General features: G+C 49.4%; 1 protein-coding gene across 1 annotated transcript; it reads left to right on the forward strand.

Moving 5' to 3' along the window:
* The first annotated feature begins 797 nt into the window (after positions 1-797).
* LOC144113080 (placenta growth factor-like) lies at positions 798-5,157 on the forward strand. Its single transcript, XM_077645993.1, has 2 exons — positions 798-1,638; positions 4,506-5,157. The coding sequence occupies exons 1-2, from the start codon at positions 1,444-1,446 to the stop codon at positions 4,731-4,733; spliced, it is 423 nt and encodes a 140-aa protein (XP_077502119.1). The 5' UTR covers positions 798-1,443; the 3' UTR covers positions 4,734-5,157.
* Positions 5,158-11,700: the final 6,543 nt, after the last annotated feature.

Raw genomic sequence — 11,700 nt, forward strand, 5'->3', positions numbered from 1 at the left:
TACGTTCTATTCGCAAATCCACATTTGTCCTGTGCCTTCCTTTGTCTTTCGCGGCGTCTATATTTAGTTGGTTTCCAAGTTCTAAACTCATGTACTAACTGAAGTAGCTATTCAGCTCTGTTGAGTGGATGTCTCTGCTGCTCTGCGAAAGAAGAAAACCGTTTGCATTCGGTTGCAGCCAGTTTCCTTCGGTCCAAATTGGCGAAGCATTAAAGATGAAGAAAAACCAATCGCGGCAAGAGCATAGCTTCTAAGCGGCCTCTACCACCGATTATCAGATGTCAGAATGAACTTTATTATTAGCAATTACAGTAGTGAGGATAGTGAATCGACGGCCAGGAGCCCTTGAGCCCCGGCGGCCTTCGCGGCCCAGGCCACTACCGCCTCTTGAACGGCAGGGCTAGAGCTGCGCAGCAATGCCTCCCACCGCTCCATGGTGCGGATATTACAGTGTGGGGGAAACATCTTTTGTTATTGCTATGTGCCATCTGTGTTCCGTACTGCAGTGTTTCGACTCCCTTGCTATTTAGGAACCTTGGAGGGCAGGTCCGACTTCAGCGGTCCGTGTGGCATGCACCTTGCTTCACCAGACAGGCCACGTTCTTTTCTTCGGGGTCTTCTTCACTGCCAAGCTGTCAGGCTATCTAACACGGGCGGACTGGTCGGGTTAAAGGCGCTACTCGAGACAGCGACGCCGTGACGACGGTTTCAGATAACCATACGCGTATCAGCCTTGTAAATAACCGCATTGTGAAGGGTCCTCACCGCGCACTTGGGAAGAGCTCGAGAGCGGCTCCTCGCACCGCGCCGGAGAAAACCCTCTGGCAGCTGCTCCGACGGCGGCACGTGGCGCGCCTCATCGCGTGCTGCGGGGCGCGCGCGCACGGAGGCCACTTGTTCCGCGGGCCGCTTCTTCATCACCAGTCCGCTCACGCGCGCCGGCGTGTTGGCGCGTAAACACTCTTGCCTCACCGCATACATAGTCTGCACGAGTTAGCTCAAGTTAACGAGACCGGCTGGGACGTGCGACGGGAGACGCGGAGATCGCGCGCCCCCTGACAGCGAAGCGAGTCCCCAGCGCCGTGCCGGAAGGTCGAAGCGGGAGAGCCAAGGGCACGAACCCTGCCTGCTGGGCCGTGAGGGCTGCTCGACAGTGAACTTTCGCCCAAGCTGCCCCGAGGTCCAGCGAAAGTGACGACAGCGGCGGAGAACCCCGTCGGCCTGCAGTGAGCGTGCGACCTCTACAGCGGCGGCGTGCGGGGGGGGCGCGCCAAACGGCGGGGCCAGATTACGCCGTCCAGAAGGAAAGCGGCTCGTGTGACAGTCCACGATTGGCCGTGCTTGTTTTTTGCCGGCCCCGAGGAGCCGGGCGCCGCGCGTGGCGTCCTCCATGTGCGTGATAGCGGGCCCATCGTGCGGCGGCTTAAAAAGCGCAGCCCAGCGATGCGCCGCCTCGCGCTGACGGTGCTGGTTCTGAGTGCAGTCCTGTGCCGCGCCGCGCCGGCGCCTCGCCGGCCGGCCAACCCGGCGTCGGCCAGGGCCGCGCGCCACCAGGAGTTCGTGTGGAGGGAGGCCGCCTGCCGGGTGCCGCAGCCGCGCGTCCAGTGCCTCAAGGAGCTGCAGCCCAACGACACCAGGGTGAGCTCCGCCGCGCACGTGCGCCGCCGCCAGTGCACGGCAGATAGTGGCCGATAACGCGCGACGCGAACGCTGTTACCAGGTGTAGCGTGATCGCACTGAACGGCACCTTTCGCCTCCTCTCGAGCGCGCCGCAAAAGCGGTTTCTGCAAGTGAGCTAAGAGCATTTCGTCGTCGATATATCGAGCGACTGCTGATAAAGAGCGCTTTTGTTTTTTGTTCCTCGCGGCGATGCCCCTTCAAGAAGGCAAACACTCTTGTGTTTGGCTTGATGAAGCTGTGCGAGCTACTTCGGATGCTTTACACAAAGTATACCGCTGTGGTAAGAACGTGGCGCTCGACGCTTCATGGACTTTCAGTGAGGCGCAGAGCGACAACAGGTAGGCCTTTTGGAGGGATCGCTCACATATCATGGCAGACTTGCTGAGCGTTTTCTTTTAGTACATCTAGCTCTTTACCGCAGATCTGACACATAAAGAATAAGAAATCGTTGGGTGCTAGCCTGTTGTATTCATCAGATTAGCAGTGGGCAACCCCGAACACCTCATGCAAGGTCCTGGCAACAAGTTAACCTTAGGCTACCCGCCGAAAGTTATCTTAAATGCAGATCTTTTCACATAGATTGCCAGTATTAAATCCTGCGTAAAACGAACAGTACTTGGGAATTTGATTCGGCCTTTTCAAAAGATGTTCTGACAGGTTCTTATTTGCTCTGTTTTACGTCAGAATAGAGGGAGGAAGATGATTCTTCGACGCGCACCCTTGAACCGGGAGAGGAAGGGACGCCTCAGTCCGCTGACCATACAGCTTCGACAAGGGGACCTGTCTTCGCCAGACGTAGACAATTCTGCATGTCAAAGGAGTGGTCGGCGGACTGAGATTTCCCTCCCTTCCTCCCCTTGTTCACTGGGTTTACGTGGACGGCGTTGTAAAGCGGTTGTAGCCTTCCAAACGGGGCAATATAAAAACCAAATGATTGCTTGAGTACGACAGCCTGTAAGCTATTTCTAAGCAGCGGCTTCAGGAGCTTACCAACATTTGCTGTGCCATTAATCCCGTGCATGATTCGTTTACGTCGTACAATGCTCATTACAAGTTCGTTCCGTAATGGAGAGCAAGAGCCAGCATGACATGGCGTCATGCCATGTCGCCAAGTCATGCCTGTTCCAAATGACAGCTGTTGTTACCTTAGGGGTGTGTGCCTATAGGTATATTCCCTCCCCCCTCCCGATTTTTTTACGCGCAATTCCGGCGTGTGCGTCATTTGCTCGTTTCGCTGGCTATGTGGTTCATACGGTAAACCAAACTACTCAATAAATCACTGTGTGAACGGAAGCGCAAGTAAGTGCGAAAGGTAGGCCTGGCAAAGGATGAAATGTGGTAATGCGATAATATATAATATATTTAAATATGGTCAATTCCTACACATAATCGTTTTCGGGAAGCGCCTCAACAGCTTTGCGCAAATGCGAAATTAGTTACTGATGAATTCTCCACCGGAATAGCGAGTTATCACCGGACATTTGTGCCATTTTACTTGACATATTTCGCAGCATCTTAATTATTATATTCCCTTCCCCACGCCTTCAAACAACCACTCACAGCAAGATTTGGAATTAGGCCAGTACTCTGACGGTGGCCCCAGGCCAGAAAAATGTGCTCTGTTCAGCGTCGGCCGAAAAAGCAAAGCACTGATGGGAGCGAAAATGAGTCCACAACTGTACACGAAAACACAGACACGAGCTAAAGGGAAGTGAAAGATGAAGGAACTGCACTGTCTGTCAACTTCAGCTTGGAGGTCTGTCTCTTCAACGTCAGTCGTTCAGCTGCAGACTTTTTTGGCTGTACAGGTAACTCGAACACACAGCTGAGAACTAGTTGCACCTGCTGTGCTATCTGCACATCACCAACAGTGCGAACAGTGCCCATGGTAATTAGAGCTCTCGTCGGAAGAAGCTGAAGAAGTTTGAGGCACTCGATGCCAGAGGAAGTCAGTTGTTCCGTCGACTCCACGAGAAGGCATGCGCAACCGGTATACCGAGCTTGCAGTGCCCTTGAGGAAAGGCGAACGCGATCCTTGTATATAGGCCGGCTTGCCGTCGCTATTCGGAGCGAGGGATTTTACACAGACTCGCGGCCTTTTGATAGAGGAAGCCTCCTAACCACGTCAAATTTTACGGACAGCGCAGTTGTGCAATCATCTTCCCTTTTAGACCGTACCCTTGTTTTCTTGTGTTGTTTCGGGTTCATTATCACGGAAACAACTAGACCGTTCGTCTTCAGCGAAAAGTAGACACGCTCCGATTTCAAGCGGCGGCAAAGTAGTTACCGCCAGGGTTTCAGCTGGCACATCATAGGTTCGACTCTAAACGACTGCAGCGGCTTCATATTGGTGACAGCAAAACGAGGGAACGGATCTGTACCCATTTTTGGCGCAACAGAAACCGCCCAAGGCTGAATATGCCTACGAACTGTCTTGTAAACAATGCAATAATTATCGTGAGCATACACGTCATCGCAGTCATACGACCGCAAAGGAAATCTTTCGCAGAAAAATTCGCCCGGGACGTGGCCGAATTTTCTTTTCGTTAAGAGCATTTGAGAAATTTGTAATGCTTTTCTTTGCGCAGGCACAGTAGTGCCGAGGTTATTGCGAAAGGTGCTTATTCTTTTGTTTCATTTCTACTCCGTTATAAGGCTTCCTTTAGACATATTGCTCCAATTTCCTTCCGAAAGCGTTTTTTTTCTGTCAATTGGGAAAGGGTTATAGTTGGCAACAACAGCCGGAAATGGAATCGTTGTTCACCAGAATTCGGGAGGCGGGAATGTGTGATTGAGTACGGCGCGCTTCCATGTGCACCACGCAGAAGTTCGTGCCCCACTGCACCATCCTGCACCGGTGCGCACCGGACACGGGCTGCTGCGCGGCCGAGGAGCAGCACTGCCAGGTGAAGACGGTGCAGGCGGTGCAGCTCCCCTTCCTGGTGCTCCACCTGGACACCGGCGGCGGCCCCTCCCGGTACGAGCCGGTCACGCTGGTCTTCGACAACCACACCGAGTGCGAGTGCCGGCTCCGGAACGAGCCCATCCGCTGAACGCGGCCTCCCTTCTCCGACGTCGCCGGACAGTCAGTGGCCTCCGGGGAAGACGGCCTGTGACCGCGATTTCCCCGCATGTGCGCGAGCGACGACGCGCCGACCTCGACACTTGCGCCGACCCGACCCGCCGCCGGTGCACCGCCGCCGTATCGCTTCGCCTTGTCCGCGCTAACTGCGCTGACGGTGAGAGCAGCGTCACCTCTGACTGCCGGCGAGACCGCTCTTGAGTGGTGCCTCGCCAACGAAGGCGCCGGCGAGGGGGCAAAGCGAACTCTCTCGTGCCACACGCTTGCACGTGCTACTAGTGCTCGATAACGGATGAGCGACGGACAGTGCACACAGAAACTTTGTACAGAGATCATGATTCATTGTGCCCAGTATTGTGATGTTGGCTCATAGAGATTAAACGCTTTACATTTCACCCCTGCTGGTGTTCCATGTTTCCGTGCGTTGCACCCAAGCGAGCTGCGCTTGCTTGAGTGTGTTGTACGGAATCTGCAGACAAGCGACCTGCGCGGACCGCTCTTCAAGAAATAATTGTGCTGCGACAAGCAGAGCGACGCCTATTTGTTGGTGTTAATTCCTGTTGTTTTTGTCGCTGTCCTTTCTTTTCATTTTCTTTTCTTTTCTGGCCCTGAGGTGAAAGTAAGCAGACTCCCGGAATCTGAAGCTCCTGCGACGATGAGGTAGGGATTAGCCACCTCTTTGTGGAGCAGAAAGCTTTTCTCGCTTTGAACATTTTAACAAACTTGATAAAAATTCTGCTAATAACCTTACCATCCGTGCTTAAGGCGAGGTATACCTCACAAGAACGCGTTGATATAATTTTCCAGTCGGTAAATGATCGTGGCTTGACCCTGACGTCTTGGGGGTGTTGATATAGCCTGCACAGACCACACCTTTCTGCAACATTCGACTGCGAACCGTATTTTCTTAAAGCAATGCCAGTCTTGATCTCACTACAGGGTTCTGAGTCAAGCTAAACAAATACTTGCAGAGGGAACTATGAACGGAACGCAAAGCAGAACATTGTTTCTGTTTTGCTTCCTAAGGCGAACGTTGGTGTGGCTTCTCAACGTTCTTTCTCCAGACGATGTTCCCTCGAACCGTCGACGTAAAAACCAGGGCCCACCAGCGTTTGAGGCGGGACTCAAATGTAGCATTGTGATTCCCCACCAATTTCTCGTAATTATCGTCGTCACTCCATACAGTCTTTTCCCCGCTTACTTTGCGGATTGCTTTCGTTTGTGGTAATGTATGTATGTATGTATATATATATATATATATATATATATATATATATATATATATATATATATATATATATATATATATATATATATATAATGACTGTAGCAGCAGTGTGCACCGGGGCGCACTTTGCGAGAGGCGAGTCTCTGTTGATGCTTCTGCCGGAGCCGCCGCACGTTTTAGAGGCCACCAGGGGTCGTAATTTATAAAGCGTGCGCCCGAGTGAGTGTATATATATATATATATATATATATATATATATATATATATATATATATATATATATATATATATATATATATATATATATATATATATATATATATATATATATATATATATATATATATATATATATATATTTATATATAATGACTGTAGCAGCGCGTAGTCGGCTGTATATTCGCTAACCCCTATCTTTCTATGTGCTGGCGTGTATGCTGCGTAATTGAGTATTTTTATACTGGAGTTTGGTTACCGTGCTTCTTTATTTCAAGACCTTACTTAAGGAGTGGGTGTTTGCATTCACAGATGCGCCGCTCAGTGACTAGCTTGAAATCACTTTAGTTACGACGGATCACAGCAGCGACGCCAAGGCCATTTCAGGTCTCGGATGTTCTCGCGAAAAATTTGTAAAAATAAACGAATCAAAGGAGTCTTCGTGATTCGTGGTAGATGCGACAGGAATGATGTTTGGCTGGTACAAAAACAGAGCTGCGAGAGAATTTGCGACATCTGTGCTTTATTTTTTGCGCGCGCAAGAACTACGACATTAAGTGCATAGTGCCGATTAACCCAACAGTTATTTCTTTTCCGAAAACATTTTTTAAAGGAAAGGGATGAGTCCACACCGATTAAGGGGTGTCCGTTACGCGAAATGGTTGCAGTTTTGTGTGTTATGGGAGGCTGACGCAGAAAGGATCACTGGAAAGGCAAAAACGCTGGCTGCCATAAAGGGGAAGAGAATAAAAAATTGGAGGATACACTTAAGCTACGTTTTAAGGGTAATTCTTTTAGTTAACGGTCATAGATCCCTGGGAGTGCTCACATCACACCTGGCGCAGGGGTGCCGCGGTTAAGCGGTGCGCCACTGCCCTGCGATGAGAGGTACCGCCAACAAGGGGCGGCTTATGCAACCCAGGTCGTTCTTCCCGAGCAACCTCTCGCGAGCAGTCATTAATTTAACTGCCACCTGCCGTGGCAGGCAGTCTACTCTCAATATGGTGGGCAGGTTGCGCCGACTCCACGAGGTCACGTGACCTAGGTGGCCCACCTGCCCCCTAGGATGCTTCTCTGGGAATTGTTTCACAACAACAGGACGGAAAGAAGAAGCAGAGACGTAACAAGATGCACGGTAGAATTTCGTGAGCAGAATGACGTAGCAAACTAGAGAGGATTCATTGTTCTAAACTTTTTCGTCTTTGGTGTTCGGAATTTAGCTCTGTAGGTGCGAAAGTTGGCTTCATAAGTGACCAATATTCTTATTTCTGGTATAGTTTTTTTTTCCGCCGATGCTACCAGAAGGCTACAAATTTCAGATGTGTCCTTTTCGGCTTAAAAAGGGAACCTCTCGAAAAATAATTCCTGGCTAAGTGCAGCTAGGAGAAATAATTTTTTATTGGTAGCTTGGCATCGTCGCTTCCATGCTTTCTAAGACGTCCATACAGTTAGTCGAAAATATTTTTTCAACCATCGAGCGACGTTCCGTCTCAGCGGCAATGCCTAGCTATATGTAGGTTGTTGATTTGTTGCCGTCTTCCTCGTTGTTGCTGCAACTGCTATCCTCACCGCCGTCGTGAATGCACAAAAATTTCAAACAATGGAAGAGAGAGGCTAACAGCTGCCGGGCGCTTTAAACCTATGTATTTCTTCCATATCCGCGTCGACCTTATAGAGATGACGCTCGCTACGACATGGTCACATTGAGGAATGTAAGCCCGCGCAAAAGCATCCCAAACCATGAAGAGGACAGGTAGTCTACACACCAGTTGGCATGAAGTACCTTAAGGAATCGAGGTACCGAGATGAGAAAGATATCGCTGATCCTTTCTCTCGAAATGCCATTGACTTTCACCGTGTTGAGGGGCATGAAGCTGACCCGCCACGGTGACACCTCTAAACAATCGCCTAGCCTGCCTCTCTCCACAAGATTTTTGCTTTGGGCGGCAGCTACTAGCAGACTGAAATCCCCGAGAACCGTCTGCCTTGGAGTTCATAAGACAGTCGTCAACAGCCCCGACAGCTGAAGCGGCGAGTTGCATCGCTTCCCAGCTCCATATGTCAGTAAGTGTTAGAAGAAAGTAGAATGAAGACAACAAAAACGTCAGCGAGGCTAGGTTTTATGAACGAAACCTCGAAATCGAGAAGCAAGAGCGAAAAGACACTTGCGAAACAAACGTGAACACGTTACCGGACATGTTAGCTCCTCTCTAGATGAAGCGTGTTAGTTATGCATGGAGCAGTGACTCCATGCATAATGCGCCATCCGCTACTGCTTGCTACATCGGTATCTCCTGCTCCCGATATCGAATATCTCAGGAACGTGATTATGTATCGTCGTCCCTCCGGTGATGATGCCATTAATACATAGATAAACATATGTAACTGATATAACTCGTGTTTTGTTGATACCTAATGTCAATACTTAAACAAATACAAAAGTAACACAAACACACACGAGCACCAAGCCGCCACGGTGGCTCAATGGTTATTGTGCTCGGCATCCGATCCGAAAGACGCGGGTTCGATCGCGGCCGCGGCGGTTGCATTTCGATGGAGGTGATATGCTAGAGGCCCGTGTACTGTGCGACGTCAATGCACGTTAGAGAACCCCAGGTGATCGAAAATATCCGCAGCCCTCCGCTACGACGCCCCTCACAGCTTGAGTTGCTTTGGGACGTTAAACCCCTTAAAACCGAAACCACACACAGAGCACCTTCAGTTGTGCTTCCGGGCATGTAACATACATTCGATTTCAACACGAGAAACTAGGCGACGTAATAATATCGCCGCCTCCGCTGTAGTGAATGCGCCCGAGTCAGTCAATCCGCCCATCCCATGGGTGACCTTGACGCCCCCTGCCATACCGTGCAGCCGAACAACGTCTGCTGGTACTGCGCGCGGAGGCGGCCAACTAGCTCAAATGATGTTTTGTTTGGTTTATGAGGTTTAACGTCCCAAAGCGACTCAGGCTATGAGGGACGCCGTAGTGAAGTGCTCCGTAAATTTCGACCACCTGGGTTTCTTTAACGTGCACTGACATCGCACAGCACACAGGCCTATAGCATTCCGCCTCCATCGAAATGCGACCGCCGCGGCCGGCATCGATCCCGCGTCTTTCGGGTCAGCAGCCGAGCGGCATAACGACTGAGCCACCGGGGCGGCTTGCTCAGATGAAGCTCCGAACGGGAGCTTTCAAAGTAAAAACAAAAAGCCGGCCAAGCTAAGGCTTGACGCGGTCAATTCAGGAGCTGTCGTAGGGATCTAAGCTTGGTATCCATTTTGCTGTCGCTGGGTTTTTGCGTCAGATGAGCAGAGGTGGGAATTTGACCTAAAAAATCTGGACCTCACCTCAACCTCAAAAAGAATTTTCCGACCTCACTCAACCTCACCTCAACCTCAAATTGTGAGGTTGAGGTCGGCTGCTCGACCTCGGAAAACAAACTAAAAACAAAACAAAAAAACGATTAAGAAGTTTTTCAGTTAAGGTCGATGTTTTGTACTCTATTGTTTTGTACTCTATTGTTTTGTACTGTGCCTCTCCTGCTTATACCGTATTTGGTCCGCAGTATGTGATAAATAAAATAAAATAAAAATAAACAATTCTGAGAATCCTGTGAGACAGGAAAACCAAAATGATGATGGTATTATTTAATAAGGTGTGTACAGACACTATTGTTGTGCTCGCAATAGGAGAAGCTTATAATCTGGGATGAACCCTCAGAGAGTATATAGCCTGCGGGCATGGGTGTCCCAAACCCGGTTACCACCAGTACGTCGGTGAGTACTTTATATGTGTTAATATTTGGCAACCTGATTCGTCTATACTTGTTCGTATTGGAAGCCTCTCGCTCATTCACGCACGAACCGGCAGTTCACAGACACAAACCTCCTACAACATCTACCAAAAATTGGGAGGAGGGGGGGGGAGGTATTCACAATACTCTTCTTAGACTTCAGAATAGTTACCGAATATAAAGAAACTGGCAATGGATGTACTTTCCAATGCGACGGTTATGCAGACGCATATCAGTATATTTCGATTTTCTAGCTCTATCCCACATAGCGAGAATGCTCTTTTCAGTCCTCTGTATGTTGCCTTCGAAAACACTTAACAAGCTGCGACTGCAGTTCACCAACAGAGGCACGTTGTATTTATGTCTGTGTAGAAGCGAGCGGCTTCTTTTATTAATGCGAAAGCATCAGATGGCTCACTTTCAAGGTCATATCAGCAAAAAAGTGTCAGCCAGAAACAGCACCATGTGACGTCACGAGCTGACGAGTCACGGGACGAAGGTGGTGTCGTCACATAATTACGCTAATTAATATAATAGGTAACGCTGAGACTAATTAGTACGATTAGTGGTGTTATATCAGTGTGACGTCATACCAGATCACGGGACAGCGATGTAATGTGCCACAAACCTAGTGACGTGACGACGCTGTAATATGACATCACACCTACTCACGTGACCAGGCCCCCATCCAACCCCCTTCCACCCCCCTTTCAAGATCAGTATGGATCCCACATTGCTACACATGCGCGCATGACGCATTACAAAGAGTGCCCACGACCCTGTCCACATTAATGACATTCGGATTGTGCGGCAATAAACGCGCCAGTTCTCATGTGTGACATACTGCAAAGATCATGCAACGACACATGCCTTTGACTCTCGAGATGATGGCGATGATGATGATGATGCTAATAGTGTATCTTTATGAGCCCGGGGAAGTCTAATGTACCACAACCAAATTAAAAGTTGCCAGAGTATTAATTAAATATTGTACTTTACCCAGCAACCGAAGACAATTATTGTGCGGGAAAATAGGAATACCTGCAGCTAATAATTAGGGATGATGTTGATGTTCCTGGGAGGTCAAGACCCTCTCCCGTTTCCGCCTCCCTCCAGGTAGTGATGGTAATGGTTTCGAAATCCTGGGAATTCTCCGATGACTCGGTGAACACGCGGCATTTTGAAAGAAAGGGCTAGATTACGTCTTCGAACACTGTGCCAACTATTAAAATCACACGGGTCAAAACAACTGGCCTAGAGTGGGCAGTGCGAACCGCTCTCTCTGTCAAGAGCACCATGGCTCTCCGCTCAACTTTCCCCGCAGCAAAACATTTTCAAGCCCCCCCCCCCCCCCCCCCCTCTGGCAAAAAAAAAACGCCTAAGTACTCAAACGCCTCAACAGAATTCTGGGTACCATTTTTTCAACCAGTCTGAGACAACCTGCTTTAAGTCAATCACTTGTTTTCCTTCAAAACTGAACTAATCAATGGTACGCCAGCATCATCGACGTTTTTTTTACCCGCGAGCACCGCGTGAGCATTCTGCGAAGCCGTTTAAAGTGAACGATGTGTCTCTGAAAAATAGTTAAAGGAAAGATAACGTGTAGTGCCTGGTCGTCTGCAAGGCAGGCCGCCAACCTAACTGATCCCATACGAGAAAAGCAAAAAGAAAGAGAATGGTTAGAAACATACAAACAA

This window comes from Amblyomma americanum, chromosome 1, assembly GCF_052857255.1.
Source record: "Amblyomma americanum isolate KBUSLIRL-KWMA chromosome 1, ASM5285725v1, whole genome shotgun sequence".
NCBI lineage: Eukaryota > Metazoa > Arthropoda > Arachnida > Ixodida > Ixodidae > Amblyomma > Amblyomma americanum.

What these genes read in the sequence shown, in the direction of transcription:
- LOC144113080 (XM_077645993.1), top strand. Translation starts at nt 1,444, where the DNA reads ATGCGCCGCCTCGCGCTGACGGTGCTGGTTCTGAGTGCAGTCCTGTGC. An exon ending in TGCAGCCCAACGACACCAGG is followed by an intron (nt 1,639 to 4,505) that starts GTGAGCTCCGCC and finishes TGCACCACGCAG; the next exon opens with AAGTTCGTGCCCCACTGCAC.